At 38.6% G+C, this 16440-nt stretch overlaps 1 protein-coding gene across 1 annotated transcript; it reads left to right on the forward strand.

Annotated features, from left to right (window-relative positions):
* The first annotated feature begins 1758 nt into the window (after positions 1-1758).
* Positions 1759-2697, forward strand: LOC126567315 (chymotrypsin-1-like). Its single transcript, XM_050223542.1, has 3 exons — positions 1759-1825; positions 1929-2470; positions 2536-2697. Exons 1-3 carry the CDS (start codon positions 1759-1761, stop codon positions 2680-2682), a joined length of 756 nt encoding a protein of 251 aa, XP_050079499.1. The 3' UTR covers positions 2683-2697.
* Positions 2698-16440: the final 13743 nt, after the last annotated feature.

A 16440-nucleotide genomic window follows, 5' to 3' on the forward strand; every position in this document is an offset into this window, starting at 1 on the left:
ATTAATTCTGAGTAATTACTCCGGAGCAACCCGGAGTAATGTACGATATAAACTTCTGATTCAACTACGGAGTGCGGTGCAAAATCAATTGTATGTCACTAATTCGGAGTTAAGTCGGGGGATTTTCCAATATTCACTGAGTGCACTGCGGAAGCTATTGCAAGCTACTCCGATTTATTCTGGAGTCAACTTCTGATTTTACTTTGGATTCAAAATCGAAATCAGAAACGCTATCGGTTCCAGAATAATTCTGGATTCTCCCAAATAAACATTATTACCAACAAATAAATAAATTTTAGTATCAAAATACTTACAAAACAAATACTTTTTTGTTTGGAAGTTTGTTGTAATAAAGTTTTTCTTATTCATAAAGAACGGCCAGGCCGTATTGCTGTTGTAATAAAGTTAATAACCAACAAATAAACAAGCTTGTGTAACAAAACAAATACTTTCTTTCAGGAGATTTCGGAACTACTCCAGAATCGACAGCGATTTCGGTTTAGAATCCGAAGAAAAATCAGCAGTTGACTCCAGAATAATTCGGAGTAGCTTGCAATAGCTTCCTCAGTGCACTCAGTGAATATTGGAGATTACTCCGAATTACTGCAGAGTGAACTCGAAAGTAATTACGCCAGAATCCAACTCCGGAGTAATTACTCCGGGGAAGTTCCGGATTGCCTCGGAGCCGGATTGTTCTGGTTCCGGGAAAAAATGAAGATTTACCCATCATTAAGTGAATACCGGCGCCATTGTCGCTCTACCACCGAGCTGCATCCATTTGTTCTTCTTCTTGGCTTAACGTCCACTAAGGTTACGCCGGCCACTGAATGGCTTACTAGATTTGCCGATACTACGTAATTGGATAATCAGTCCTCACTACGGGTGGAGGGTCCGGATGGGATTTGAACCACGGACCTGCCGTTTGAAGACCGGCGCCGGTGTCGTCTACACCACCGCCCAATTTTCTCACTATCTGCGTCCTATTTCCAGTCCCTCGCAAAGATTAATTCAAAAGACGGCTGCCAGTGACTCAACGATGGACTATGGTGAAGCTTTTCAATGATTGATACTTAAATCGTTATACAGTTAAGTTAAGTCATTATATAGCAAGTTAAGTCATTATATAGAACCGTGACTCGTATCATATCATTATTTAAATGATGGAGGCGATACCGCATAACAATGTTTTGTTTCTGCTTCGCAAAGTGGATATTATTCGATTTTGTAAGGTACTAAAAGGTTTCTTAAAACATAGGGTTCCAAACATTCGTTCCTGCATGAGTCGTAACTGCTGCCGACAGTCTTAATTGTTTTGTAGTTTTTCTCGTTCAAAACTCAATGCCGTGTTGCGTGCAGTGTTGATCGTCCAGCTCTTCATGAATGTAGAAGTGCACCTTATAGCGCATATCAATTTCCTACACAACGAGTTATTGCAAATGTATGTTGGTTAAAAGACATTTCAACAAAATACGCTTACGACCAAAGATAATTGATTGAATAGAAAATATTATTACATTTTGTCGTTGAAGCACTTGTTAAATAAGGGATAGTATCACAAAAGGTGTTTTCCATTCAATGATGTTTTATCTTGTTGACTGTGCACATCGTGCAAATATTTACACTGCGTTGTGTTGGAAAAGATCGTTTATAAAAGGTCTTCGATGCCTGCAGTTTGCTTCTGTCACGAAAAGTGTCTAAAGTTCTTCACACTCTGCTGAATTGCACTCGTCCAAACATAGTTTTATTTTTTATATAAAAATGACGAATGCTACGCCTAACGTGTTGCTTGCTACATTGGTTATCATTATTTTTGCCACGCCTGAAGGTAAAGTCGAATAATTCACTCGTCCATTCAGTGGCCTATTGCGGCGTGGTATCGGTACATAACGCGCAACGTAACGGTTTTCAAAATTGATTTTTTTACACAGTAACTTCCATCGTTGGTGGTCACACATCGTTACCCGGTGCAGCCCCGTATGTTGTTGCCATCAAAACAACTACTGCATCTGCATTTGTCTGTGCTGGCGTGTTAGTAAAAGCTTCATGGATCCTTACCACAGCTCAATGCGTAACTGATAGGACGGCAGCAGATTTACAAGTTCTATCTGGTTCTCATCGTTTGCTTACCAACAAGAAATTGAACACCGTTAGCACAATTCAAGTACATCCCTCGTATAATGTGTCAAACGGTGCATATAATGTTGCTTTATTGCAACTTTCTGAATCAGTTGCACTTTCAACGAGAGTTACAACAATTGATTTGAACGATCAGCCGGTTACTTCCGATACGTCTGTCACATTTTACGGATGGGGAACAGTAGCGTACGGTAGCCCTGGATATTCGAATTCTTTACAGACGCTTTACCGACGCACACTTTCACTAGGTGACTGTCGCACACGAAGTGGCCTGTCGAATCTATCGGACGGAAATATATGTGCTATCAGTCAAGTGGGACAATCGGCCTGCACGGTAAGTCTGAACGAAGTCTTAAAATCAACCTTTCAAAATAATATAATTTTTATACCAATTTACAGCACGACGAGGGTGGTCCTTTGGTACGGCTTGATACGTTAAAGCTTGTAGGGCTTTACTACTACGGTACCCTGTGCAATGGCCGTTGGCCTGATGTGTTTGTGGATGTATATAGTCACAAAACATGGATCGATCAAACTGCTGTTTGAGTGTCATGATACTGCCCTTTTATAAGCAAGTCTTAGTCTTATTACAGACACATTTACTTTGAGAAACAAGCACAATAAAATAGATGTTATATGTAACACAAGGTAAAATTGCTTGTAGTATGTATGCTTTCATAGTTATCGGCTCAGTTATAATGACAATGAAATGAAACGCGTTCGGAAATTTTTGTTTTGCTTTTTTCTACTCATTTTCCTCTAAGTGTACGTGTACGTACGAGACATTTTCTCTAAGTGTACATCAAGGAGCGAACTTTCAATCAAACACTGCTCATTGGCGAAACACATACTGTTTGGCTATGCATTTGCATACGTTTACGGAAACTTTTCACAGGCTTGTGGAAAGTTTGGAGGATTGATCGGCTTTGGTACGAATCTCCGTTTGCTTCGTATCGGACAACCATGTGTGTTTTACCGATTTTTTCGCCAAATTTACTCCCACTACTGGTCTGGTCAAAAGCACTGGTCATACAAAAGCATATTAAATTATTGATTTACTCCGGACTATTTTTACGCCTTTTCGCGTTTTTTGCGTAGAATTGCGATATATTGTAAGGAAATATTGCTTGAACCGCATAGATTGAAATAAGGAAATATTAACACAACACACACATACACACTTCATCTGTTGCAACGCCGTCTGTAAATAACTGAAGCGCTTTGGGATCATCATGGCTATACTTTCTTGGACACCCCGTCTTTTTGTCGATTGAAACTCGATCATTAAAAAAGAAATTACCAAACCGTTGAGCGATAATTGTAAGTTTATCTTATCATGTTTAAAGACCCTTCTCTATCACGCCTGCCATTATCATTATCATTACCGAGTAGTGCTTAAGCAGCTACACAAATGAGTATTAATTGAAATGGGTTTTGCCTTTAGGTTTCATTAATTTTTTTCATCATAAAAACCATCTAACTCTCTTATATAGTCCGACTAGGTCTTACGCTGGAAGATAGTGACCATCCATCGAGGTTAAAAACCGTCCTACAATTATGACTGTTGCCGACAGTTGCAACCATGTAAATCGTTTCTTGCCCTAACGACCTACTAAATCACGCTGGCCATCAAATAGCTTACTTACTATTTGAATGAACAGTCCTAACTACGGTAGAACGGCCCGAATGATTCGAGGTTCTGACGGTTTCAGTAATTGGTCAGGCCGTTCTTTTATTTATTTTATTTATAATTGATTATTACGGTCCAGCGCCGTATTGTCAACACCGCTTGTGTTGAAAAAAAAAAAATCATATTGATAAGGCATTTCCTCCTTATTCTTTGCCTTATCCCGGGCATACTCGGTTATGGTTGTTGTGATAGTGATGATGATGATGATGATGATGATGTGCGTTCTGATGGTCAGGTACTATTGCTGTGGCTATTGTATTGATGGTGGTTGGTTGCATCCAAATTCCGGCTATTGTGGTGTTGTGGCTGTTCTATTGCTATTCTATTCTATTCGAATGCAACAAACAAATAAACATTGTTAAGACAGCACGACCATTTATTTGTCTGCGTACAGTGTTCTCCAGTGCATTCCAGCAATGACACGCCAAGCTCAGGCCAGGCCGTTCTACAGCAATTTAAAAAAAATCTAAACTAAGTTAAAATATTCCGAATATTGTTGTGCTCATTTCCTAGTTTTCCTAATGTATGCAATATATGTATGTACCTGACTTGTAACTATCGTTAAAAAAGTAAATAATAATGTTGCCCCAAAATACCGCGGCCCCTCAATGCAGTGTGCCAAAATTGTTGAACACAGATTCCATTCTTATCTCCTAAAGGTCACCATATTGTTATCCCCCACTGGCCCTCTTGCAAAATCCCGAAAAAATGGTCGCAAAAGCTCAAACGTGGTTCGAACTTTTCGATTCAGCATCATCTCCCCTGGCGATTTGTGCTACAGCGTCACAAACCGTTTGGCTTGGCCGTTCGATTGTGGATGGTACGGTGCAGTCCGCATACGGTGGATATCGTTCTGAGCGTAAAAGTCCCCGAACTCCGAATTTCTAATCTGCATACCTTTATCGCTAACAATCGTATCGGGTATATTAAACCGTGCACACAGTCATCGTATTATACCCACTGAAACTTCTGCAGTTGTATGCTGCATAAGAAATATTACTGCCAACTTAGAATAAGCGCCCACTGCCAGAAAATAATACTCTCCCTCAATGGGCCTAGCGTGGTCAATATGATTACGCTGCCAGGGAGCAGTTGGTTTCGGTCAATCTACAGGTGTACAATGCTTTGGCGACTTTGTTGCACTTGCCCAAGGCTGATACGTTTTAACAACGTCCTCGATTTCACTGTCAATCCTTGGCCAACAGATATATATTCTCGCTAGCGACTTCATACGAGAAACTCCAGGGTGCCCTCTGTGCATGAGCATCAATACTGGTTGCAATTTTGCTGGAACAACAAACCCGTTCTCCGAATAAAAGGCAGTTTCCCACCGTGGATAAAGCCTCCCGTCGTGTGAAGAATTGCTTTAGCTCGCAACTTTTCTCCTCACCCTTCGGCCAATCTCTCTGGACGAACCTTCTTTAACACAGGATCTGATTGTCTGCAGTTTAAGTCCTTGAAATTCAACGGCAAGGCACGCGGATTTACTTCGAGGGTTGGCACAGGTTCGGTGTATTCAACACTTACACCGAAACTTAGACCGCCATGCTCTATTGATGTAGCTGAGCTGCCTCATAAGCACAAACCTTCCGGATCAGCATTTAATATTTTGTAGCACTGACATTCGTCGAGGTATTAAAGATACCCGACTACTTTGTTACAAAAAACTCTCTTCAGACTCTTCATAACTCTTTGTATGATAAGTATCGCGTATATGGCTGCCTGTTCACTGCGGTATTCTCGGCAGTAGAGGCCAAAAGAGGTTCCTCCCAGGGTAGCTTTTTTGACAGGATTTCCAGTCACGACTTTCCTCGCACCCCCCAACAACCTGCTGGCAGAGCATATAAGATGAGGAGGAACTCGGGAGGCTACTGCATTCTATCTCACCAAAGGTATTCCTGCGTCCCTGGTTTCACGGGCTCTCCGTAGATCGTCTGTTCACTCACATGATGGTTAGACCTATATCGGCTGATTATAAGAAGAATATACATATTGATCATTGATAGCCCAGGCAATATTGATCACATCCTCCGGTCATGTGTGGCATACGATGTAGCAATACCCGGGTTCGGGAAGATACGCGACATTCTGGGTCTGAAGGATTACGAATATGCGCGAATTATATTTATCTTCGCCAAAGAAATGAAAATCCTCTGCATGTGCACTTAAGGGGTACATTTGCTTTATCAACTTCTCCTCTTGTTGTGCGTTAAAAATAGTTTCGTGATGACCAGAACTTAGGTTTAAACTGGGGTTAGGAGTTGACTCGTTGGGCTTCATCTATTTCTCATGCGTTATCGTTGCGCCCTGGTGCGCCCGGCTAGCGAGTCAATGTTTGAATGTTCATGTTAAGGCGTGCGCTTGATCAAAATAGCTGAATGTACATTTCTTACGTTCTTGGCTAATGCAGGTTATTTGTTAAATTGGTAAATTTCTACTCACCGTATAATGCTACGTAACGCTTGTTGTATTCAAGATAATGTATACTGTAGTGAGATGGTTAGCAGATATGCTACAATATTTTTCCATGAAAAAGTAGTGTTCCTTTTTCAGCTTTCCCTCTTTTTGTCTCAACTATGCCGTTCTCCGTTTTTATTTTGCTTCTGTGTGTTTTGAGAGCTATTGTTGTCCTTTGTGGATTGGTCTGGACTGCAACAAACAAACAAATATTTTTAAGACAGCACATTTATTTGTCTTCGTACAGTGTTCTCCAGTGCAGTCCAGCAATGACATTCCAAGCTCACTCTAGTCAACGTCCAGTCGGAGGATGATCGACAAGCTCTATCCCGCAGCAGCGAAAGCGACTTCACTACTCACGAGACTGAGCTCGCCAAACACCCCGAACCCGACGCCAACGTTGTCAAACTCAATGTGCCAAAACTGGACTGGAGTGGAGAACACTGTACTTTGAACAACGCCTGTCTTCCTTTTACGGCAGTGTTGGGATCGCCCTCGAGTGCTGTTGCCCAGTCATCGGATCACCCGTGGCACTACAAAAAATGCACTTAAAACATAGACAACACAACATTTAACAAAAAAGGAATGGGGAAATACGAATAAGGATTGGAAGGATACTTGGGATGTGGAATCATAGGACAAGACCGTTGTCTCTGGCGAATCGGTGAATGATCCTCATGTAGGGGAGGTCGTTGGTAGCCAACACTTCTCTAATTTCAGTACCCGGTCGTCTGCCGATATTCTCGACTGCGCTCAACAAGGAGGGTCTTGCGGTTTCGAATTCCACGCAGGACCACAGAAGGTGATCCGCATCGTGGAATCCGTCACCGTAGCCACATACTTTTGTCTGAGCCAGAGTTATACGCTGTAGATGAGCATTCAACGCAAAATGATTCGACATCAGTCGAGACATCATTCTTATGAATGCCCGGTCTACAGAGAGCCCATCGAACCAAGGCCGCAGGGACACTTGCGGAGAGATCGAGAAGAGAAAACGCCCGAGTTCATCCGCCTCCCACATGTTCTGCCAGCGAGACAGGAAAATTTGCTGTGGAAAACGAAGAAACTCCTGGGCCGAGATAGGTCGGTCGTAAAAAGCGCCTGCTTTGACGCCTGTTTTGGCCATCGACTCGATGGCCAAAACATTGCCGGGAATTCCCGGCAATGAGCCTTCTCATTGCCGGGAATTCCACAATGAGAAGGGACCCAAATTAGCGAGATCCTATACATACACAATGTTTTTGATCTACTAACAATTCATGTTAAAAATAAGACTTTTTAACTATAATTCATACAATTTGCGACACTAGATACAGTGTCAGCTGCCTGCAATGGCCTACACAAAAATTATGTACACTCACTTGATCACCTAAATGATGTTTTACTGCAAAAAATGCGAGGTGGCTCAGTTACCCTCACCTCATGGCACACCAGCTTCAATTTCCGCCTGGTATTTCCGAATTTGTGACGTCCAATATAGTGTTGGGAAATTTGTTGAAAAAGGGAACGGACACAAATCTGAAGTGCGAAAGAAATGATTTAAAAAAAACCTCGATGCATTGCTCGGAGTGGGAAGGGGTCCTTATTCGTCCATCCCCTTTTAGGATTAGGGGAAAAGTAGACTCACCGCAACATTTTTGTACTATTATTTTGTGGACAAAAAGCAAATATCCGAAAAGGAACGGAAAAGCAAAACAGAACAAAACTTTTAAAAAACTATCGAAACGGAGCAAAAAAAACTGGATCGTAACAAAAGTATCGGAACGGAACCATTTTGAAGAAAGGAACGGAACAATCAACAAAAGGAATGGAACTATATTGCTAGGTTCGAACCGGAGCGGCCAACACTCAACCAATAACACCGATATGCGCTGTTTCTGGTATCAGGGTTTAAGATATCATAAGTCGTTGCAAGTGGCCTTGCCATATAGAGCGTCTAAGCTCCAAGAAGTATTAAAGTTCGCTTAGATTTTAATAAATATGACCTGACCGTGATCATGACATAATAAAAAAAGAATATACAGAATACACAAGGCTCGCAACTACAAACACTCATGAGAAGCTCTATACGAACTTATTGAATGCCATGTACCTTGGAGTTCCTGAAGTTTTTAATTGATTCACAGTTATTTTTATTTTTTATTCAACTCCAAGATAACGCACGGTGTCTATCCGTACACAAGACCGACTAGCTTAATTTAGCTAACTATCCAGCGCTTCAACTTCTGATGGCGAAACTGAATAAGCGTGGCATCGGAGGTCAGCTACTGACTTGGTTCGATTCATATCTCATCGGCGGATCGTATGTATAGAGTTAAAGTGTCGTCCCGTTTTTCCGACTCCTTTGTAGGCTCCTCTGGTGTTCCTCAGAGGAGTATCCTCAGACACTCTTATTTCTGATGTTTGTCAATGACTGTGTGTATTCCCTCCCTCCCAATGGTCATTTGCTCTACGCTGATGACCTCAAAATGTATCTTCCTGTGAGTCCGCTGGACTTGAAGGGAACGGCAATCATGGCGTTTCCTTCAAGTTTTTCTCAATAGTTATTATGTTATTATGTCCCTATGAATGTTGTGTCACTTCGTTTGGGATATCTTTTAAGCTACACACTCTATGACACGGTCATGAGTCGGGTAACCTCCGTAAAAGATTTGGGAATGTAGCTGGATGGGACTCCTCTCCTTTAATGTACACGTTGACCATGTCCTTGGGTACAAATCCTTGGGTCTTATTGTCAGACTTTCCTCCGAGCTGAGAGACCCTCTCTGTTTGAAGGGGGTTTGTTGCTGGGTCCGATCCACTCTGGACTACGTCGTCGTTGCCTGGTCCAACCCTTCCCCCCCCTCCCCCCCTTCTCTCTTTCGGGTCAACAGAAATGGTTAGACTGGCGAGTTTGCAACGAAGATTCACCCGGGCAGCTATACGTCGCTTCCTTGCAGGCTATCAAAAAGCTCTCCCATCATACCCTGGTTGCTGTCGGCTTCTTGGGTTAGACTCCTTAGAAACACGACATTTCTACTTTCTGCTTCATAGCAAGCCTCCTTTCCCGTGGCCTGGTAGTTCCTATCAGCTGTCCCTCTTTACGCCCCATCCCGATATACGCGATACGGACCAAACGAGCCATTTATCAGAGCGCTCTCGGACTTCAATAGCTCGTATCATCTGTTCGACTATAATGTCCCTGTGTCCCGCTTTCGTTCTCGTCTACGCGAGTCCTCGTTCTCGTTCATCCACTTTAACGATCCGTGTGTTTTATCAACTTCCTATTGGGTTTTCCTCACATCCCTTAGCTAATAAGTTTGTGAAACCCATGCCGCAGACCAAAAAATTAAAATAAATAAAATATAACTAATATGTGTAAAATTAAGTCTAGTAAAACTAAAAATAGCACCACCACCAGGTTGTGTTGCTGTCCAAAGAAGAGAAAGAAGATATTTGTCGCAGTGCTATCTTTTAAATAGCAAGTAAATTTTAATTAGCAAAGTAAATAAATACCTTCTTCTTCTACTTCTAATTGGCTTAACAACCTACTTAAACACGTCGTCCATCGAATGGCTTACGAGACTTGTTGATAGCCATGTAGTTGAATAGTCAGTTCTCATTACGTGGGAATGTTCCAAATGAGATTTGAATCCCGGTCCTGATGGCTGGTTAACCACCGAGCCGCACCCCGACTGACAAATATGCAGAAAAATAATATTTTTTTTAAAGAACACTAACTAAAAAAATATTTTCCATCGCTGCATGGCTAGGTGTTATTGCTATTAAAAAAAACTTTAAAAACATTTAATGCAAACGGTTAGAACGTTGTGTTTTGTACAATTAATAAACATTGGCAAGCATAACAAACGAAATGCGTCGATTGAATTGGCGTAGTATTTTATTCACATAGCTTCCAATAAATCAACTCCATGCAATAAATTGCTTTATGTAAAACGGATATGTAACAGTGATATACTCGCTGTCGAAAGATACTCGACATCTTGTTTTGTGCGTAATTTCATAACTCACATTTCTCAGATTTTACCTCTGCTACGAAGCGGTGGTATACAGTTTGAATGAATGATTGAAGACCGTAAACCAAATCACTCTTTAAGGGTAGGTATAGCTCAAGCTAGGTTGGGTACATTATCAACCACACCACGTGTACACTTGTTTTATTGCTATCGACTGCTATTTTTAAGCACTATTAAAGAGGTCTATAGAACATGAATGTGAAAAGTAAATCTAACTAGCAGCTGCCAGGCTTACGGCTTGACATTCAAGGTCTCATGAAATTTTTATTAACAAAAACAACTTTCCACTCAGACAAGTTCATGGTCCCTGCGTTCGTCACATCGGCCAACATTATCGTCGGGCTTCAAGATCGTTTGAGGTGTTAATTAGCTTATACAATGATGCTGTATGTAGTCGGTGCAAACGAAATATAAATACCTCTCTTTTTCATCTGCTAGAGAGCAGCACAACCGAGAGCATACGGCACTGCATAACTATGGTAGTGCGCAATGGAGCAATCGATAAACGAGCCACTTAAACACACGCTAGTTGTGAGTAGAAATCTCAACATAACCAGCACGTTTCTTCCTTCTCTCCGCAGTCCTCTTAATTTTCCTCAAACCCCTCTCTTGCCCTGCTTATTTCCTCCTTCCCAATATGCTAAAGTTAGCTAAGGAAGTTGGTAAAAGGAGAACTGATATTAAAAGTTCTCGAACGAACCTTGTTTTTTTTTACTGAACGCATCAAACAGTGTTCAAATCGAATTCCTTCTCAATTTCAGACTAATGGACTGAGATAGTCTATTTTACACTAGAAGAAAATTCAAACGGCACCTTTATTTCCTGCGACACCATTAATAACACCTGTCATAGAAAAATCACCAATTTAATATTTTTATCTCCGTGACATTCTTGAATTTTCTTTTTTGCTTTGGCCAGTGATGAAATGGTGGTGTTAAAATGATGTGATCACAGCTGCATGAACAAAACCCGTTCGTGGATTATACATATTTCTGTTTGAAGTATTTCTGTTGGCACCCAGCACAATCAATACGACACGCACAAATTAACTAAGAAAAATCAATTTCACGCTTTAACAGCCTGCATTAAAATTCATCCACATTAAAAAAAAATTACCTGTTTGAATGAATGTTAATGGAAATTAGTGTGAAATTATGCAACTATAGCTACAGTTCCACGTATCCCAAGGATCAGTAAAAAATCACTTTATCTATTAATTATTTATTTGTTTGAAAGTTATGACTGTAAGCAGTATTCGCAAGTTTTTTCTTTCTTGTTTGTTTCTTTGCCTAATTCGGAAAGTTTTTAATATATTTTGATAAAGAAGGCCCACGATCATCATCTTCTTTCGAGAGGCGTTGGTCGCGCTATTTCTGATCCTCTTTACTATATTATAAATCCGTAGCTGGATAATCAGTGCTGTGTATGGGGAGACAACTGGCACTCGTCTTACCCTCGCAGCATTCACTATCAAGAGTTGTTTAAATAATCCTTGTCATACACACTTTGTCATATTTTTGTATGTTTTTTTTTTCAGATGTGATTAAACCACGTTTTTCCATACCACATTATGTTTTGCATGATTTGTTTTTTGGTTGTCTTCAGTCACATTCCCATGTAGAGAGATGAAGACATATCCGTGTATACATAGATACTACTGTATTCGAAGACAGATTCTTTTCTGCTCGTGGCCGAAGAGTTACAGAGCGCAAGATAGTTATTGAATCAATTTCAATGAATGGTTAACGTGTTCATAAAAACACACAACAGCTTTTGGCCTATCAATAACCACGATCCGTTACGACCATCACACATTTGTTTCGGAAGGATTGGTTGAGCATTAAATGAATTAGAGATCGTGTCAGTATTTATCTCGCAAAGCTAGTAGCGAATAGAGCGGATGATGTGAAAAAGGGTAGTGGTCAAACAATTATCCCACACGCTGTCTAGTTTGACTTATTCCCTGTTTCCTGTGTGCCGTGTAGCAAAATACATATGTAAATAGAGCATGTAAGCATTGCTGCCAGAACATCGGTTTCGTCCAACGATGTGAAAAAGTACAAGAAAAATAAACAAAATGAGCGTGTCAGGATGAATAATTTATGGCATCTTGTCAACCTTCAAGCAGATGAATGCTTTAGCAGTAATTTATATGCTTTGAAGAATGGGTTAGGTTCATGTTTATTGTTCGAAAACCAAAGATGTCATTCACCATGCATCGTTTTTTACACTGGAGTGACAGATCGTTATCATTAAAGTGATTCAACCTTTAAATCCATTAATCACAATGCTGTTCTCACTTGCGAACCGTATGCAACAAGTGAGAAATTGCTATTACCTTTCACCTTTTGAACAATCACGTCTCTCGTTTATTTGCATACAACGAGTTTAGTGACGGATCGACGTTCACAATAAATTTAGGTAGGTTGATCACATGTTTTATTCCTTTGTGTTTCTTACTTACTTACTTACTTACTTACTTACTTACTTACTTACTTACTTACTTACTTACTTACTTACTTACTTACTTACTTACTTACTTACTTACTTACTTACTTACTTACTTACTTACTTACTTACTTACTTACTTACTTACTTACTTACTTACTTACTTACTTACTTACTTACTTACTTACTTACTTACTTACTTACTTACTTACTTACTTACTTACTTACTTACTTACTTACTTACTTACTTACTTACTTACTTACTTACTTACTTACTTACTTACTTACTTACTTACTTACTTACTTACTTACTTACTTACTTACTTACTTACTTACTTACTTACTTACTTACTTACTTACTTACTTACTTACTTACTTACTTACTTACTTACTTACTTACTTACTTACTTACTTACTTACTTACTTACTTACTTACTTACTTACTTACTTACTTACTTACTTACTTACTTACTTACTTACTTACTTACTTACTTACTTACTTACTTACTTACTTACTTACTTACTTACTTACTTACTTACTTACTTACTTACTTACTTACTTACTTACTTACTTACTTACTTACTTACTTACTTACTTACTTACTTACTTACTTACTTACTTACTTACTTACTTACTTACTTACTTACTTACTTACTTACTTACTTACTTACTTACTTACTTACTTACTTACTTACTTACTTACTTACTTACTTACTTACTTACTTACTTACTTACTTACTTACTTACTTACTTACTTACTTACTTACTTACTTACTTACTTACTTACTTACTTACTTACTTACTTACTTACTTACTTACTTACTTACTTACTTACTTACTTACTTACTTACTTACTTACTTACTTACTTACTTACTTACTTACTTACTTACTTACTTACTTACTTACTTACTTACTTACTTACTTACTTACTTACTTACTTACTTACTTTTACTACCACAAATCTTTTACCATGCCTTACTTCAGCTAACAGTTTATATACATAAGTGGCTCCTTCATAGCTAATCAAGGCTACAACGCATGTGTTTACGAGTAGAATTGCTTTATCAACACGATAATTAGCTTGAATCGCGCTTTACAAAGTATTTGTATACAAGGGAGGCATTTCCCGTGTGTTTTACCGACGAGTGAAATGTTTGGACGTATGTCAGAAAAAATCAGAAACAACGATGAAGAGAAGCGGGCAATAGTATGAAATACCATCGTATACTTCAGCGTTAAAAATGCGTATTTCAATTGGCGAATGCTTGCCATCCTATTAATCAAACCGTAAAAAAACGCTGACGGACAAGTTGATGCGTAGGGTGGAATAAATATATTCTTGGGTGTTGTTTACACCACTACTACCTTTGCTTTACTAACTAAATAAAACACTAGTTCTTCTTTACAGTAAAACTGTACCTCATTGATTTGATGATTTTAGCGAAATTATAAATCTAACAACAGAATAACACATCTTATGCATTACTTTCCACATTATGATAAGATAAGATGTTCTAAGTGTTGAATACTGTACACCGGCCTTAAAACACCAGTTGTTCTTCTGTGCCAATGTTTATTTCTTAATTATAATAGTGTATGAAAAAGAAGGGAAAACCATCACTTTTTAACTAAAATAGCCAATCTTCGTCTGATAAGATGTTGATAAATCATACTCCGCTTGACACACAACTGCAGTTAATTTCAAGGCTATTTTTAAAAACATTATGAAACGAACAAACGCTTGTAGCTTAAATATATCTTTTTCCTTCACATAACGGCTGCTTAAATAAAATGGAAAATGTGGGTGGTGTATCAGAACACTCTGGTGAGATGAGTTTATGTTTGCAGTGAAAAATCGATGCTAACGAACACGCGCAACGAAAAAGCAAATTATTTTACTGATTAAAAATTAATTTTAACAAACGTATTTTTTACCATTACAATTTGTTGTAGTTTTTGAAAATTTGTTCTTTTTTATTGTTTTAGGAAAATAATTTAGTTCTTTCAGGCTAACGTACAACAAAAGTTATCGAATTAATTTAACTGATATTATGATATTTGTACAATAAAATTGGCTGATTCAATGGAAGCATTTGTTTGTTCTGTAATCACTTCAGTTTGATTTTCGTTCGCAATATCCCATATCACGGTTTAGATCCCTAGACAGACCATCCCATTTAGAAGTAATCAATCCGTTGTTTAGCAAGAATAGAACACTAACTGTAATGTAAAGTTTAAATTTCAAACTTCTAAGAAAGATATACAAATTTCGTAAACAATCAGCAGGAGTCAGTCGATGTTGGATCCTCCGGAGATGATAAACAAATAAAATATCCGCACCTCACGCTTGCACAACAAAACCAAGCTAGCCTTATTGTTAGACTAAACAGTTCTAGTTGGAAAAGAAATGCAGTACACCGGCCTTAAAACACCGGTTGTTTTTCTGTGCCAATGTTTATTTCTTAATTACAATAGTGTATGAAAAAGAAGGGAAAAGCGTGCGAAGTAGCAGCAATTTTTTTTCGCATCCGCATCTTTTTTATAAATTCATCCAACCGTGTATGGACCGCAGCGAATGATATTCAATTTGTAATTGTATTGAGGCAAGCTGAAGATGTACTAGTGTAGAAGAGATCATGCAAATCAAAATCATTAAGCCAGCCGGGAAAGCTTATATAAATAGGTTGTGGTTAAAATCTTGTTCGACATTTTGTACTATTGCTTTGGTGAAGACTGTGCTCATTTTCGTGCTAAGCCGATTAATTTTAAATCAACCCTAAGAGCATTTAGTGGAATGTGTAGTGATCTTGAAAAGTTTTCTGTTTGAAAATTATATATAACTGCCCAGAAGCTTCGAGCATCTATTTTCCGCTATCATTCTTCTTCACACAAGCGAAGTTATTCAAATAATTTGGCAGTTAAAGTAAGTTGAAATAAAAGAAAGTGGTTCGAATGAAAAGCCTTTTGAAATATGATGCAACACCCGATAATACAAAGTGTTAGTTAAATAGGATAACATCTAATACATCGAAGAGCGCGTGAACAGTTTGAAACAACATTTTCTAATATCTGTTATGCATGGATTACATTACAAAGCTTTTTTTCGTAACAGTTTGTAGTGTACTGAACCGGATTGAACTGGATTAATTCGTCTGTCATAAGTGGTTTCGAAAAAAGTGATACAACTACTCCGGCCGTGAAGTGATTTTGAAGTTATCAATATACAAGAATAAGCTAAATAAGCTTCAACTTAGCAAGGAAGTTAATTTCTTTATCATTTGAAAAAGTTGCAAACATTGTAAATATAATGTACTTGAATTCTGTAAACATGATTTATGTTTCATTACGAAAAACTTTTTGTAATCATTTCTATAAAGAGCACTTAAATGATAGAGTGTCTGATTGTAAATGACATCTAATTTAAGAGTTAATTCTAATGTATCACCTAAAATCAGAAAAGTGGATAAAGAAAACAAATTTACAGAACCATAGAACCTAACCAGCTCACTCAACGCTGAAACCACTAATTACTGTGGCATTAACAATGCATTATTGATTAGAGCAATTGCGCGTCCCGGCTTGATACCTTGCCAATAATAATAAGCAGATTAAAATATTTTTAGCACTTCAAGTACCGAGATTACAAATTAAAACATCAGATTTACCTTAACGACATATGTCTTTTGTGTTG

This window comes from Anopheles maculipalpis, chromosome 2RL (assembly GCF_943734695.1).
Source record: "Anopheles maculipalpis chromosome 2RL, idAnoMacuDA_375_x, whole genome shotgun sequence".
In the NCBI taxonomy this organism is placed as follows: domain Eukaryota; kingdom Metazoa; phylum Arthropoda; class Insecta; order Diptera; family Culicidae; genus Anopheles; species Anopheles maculipalpis.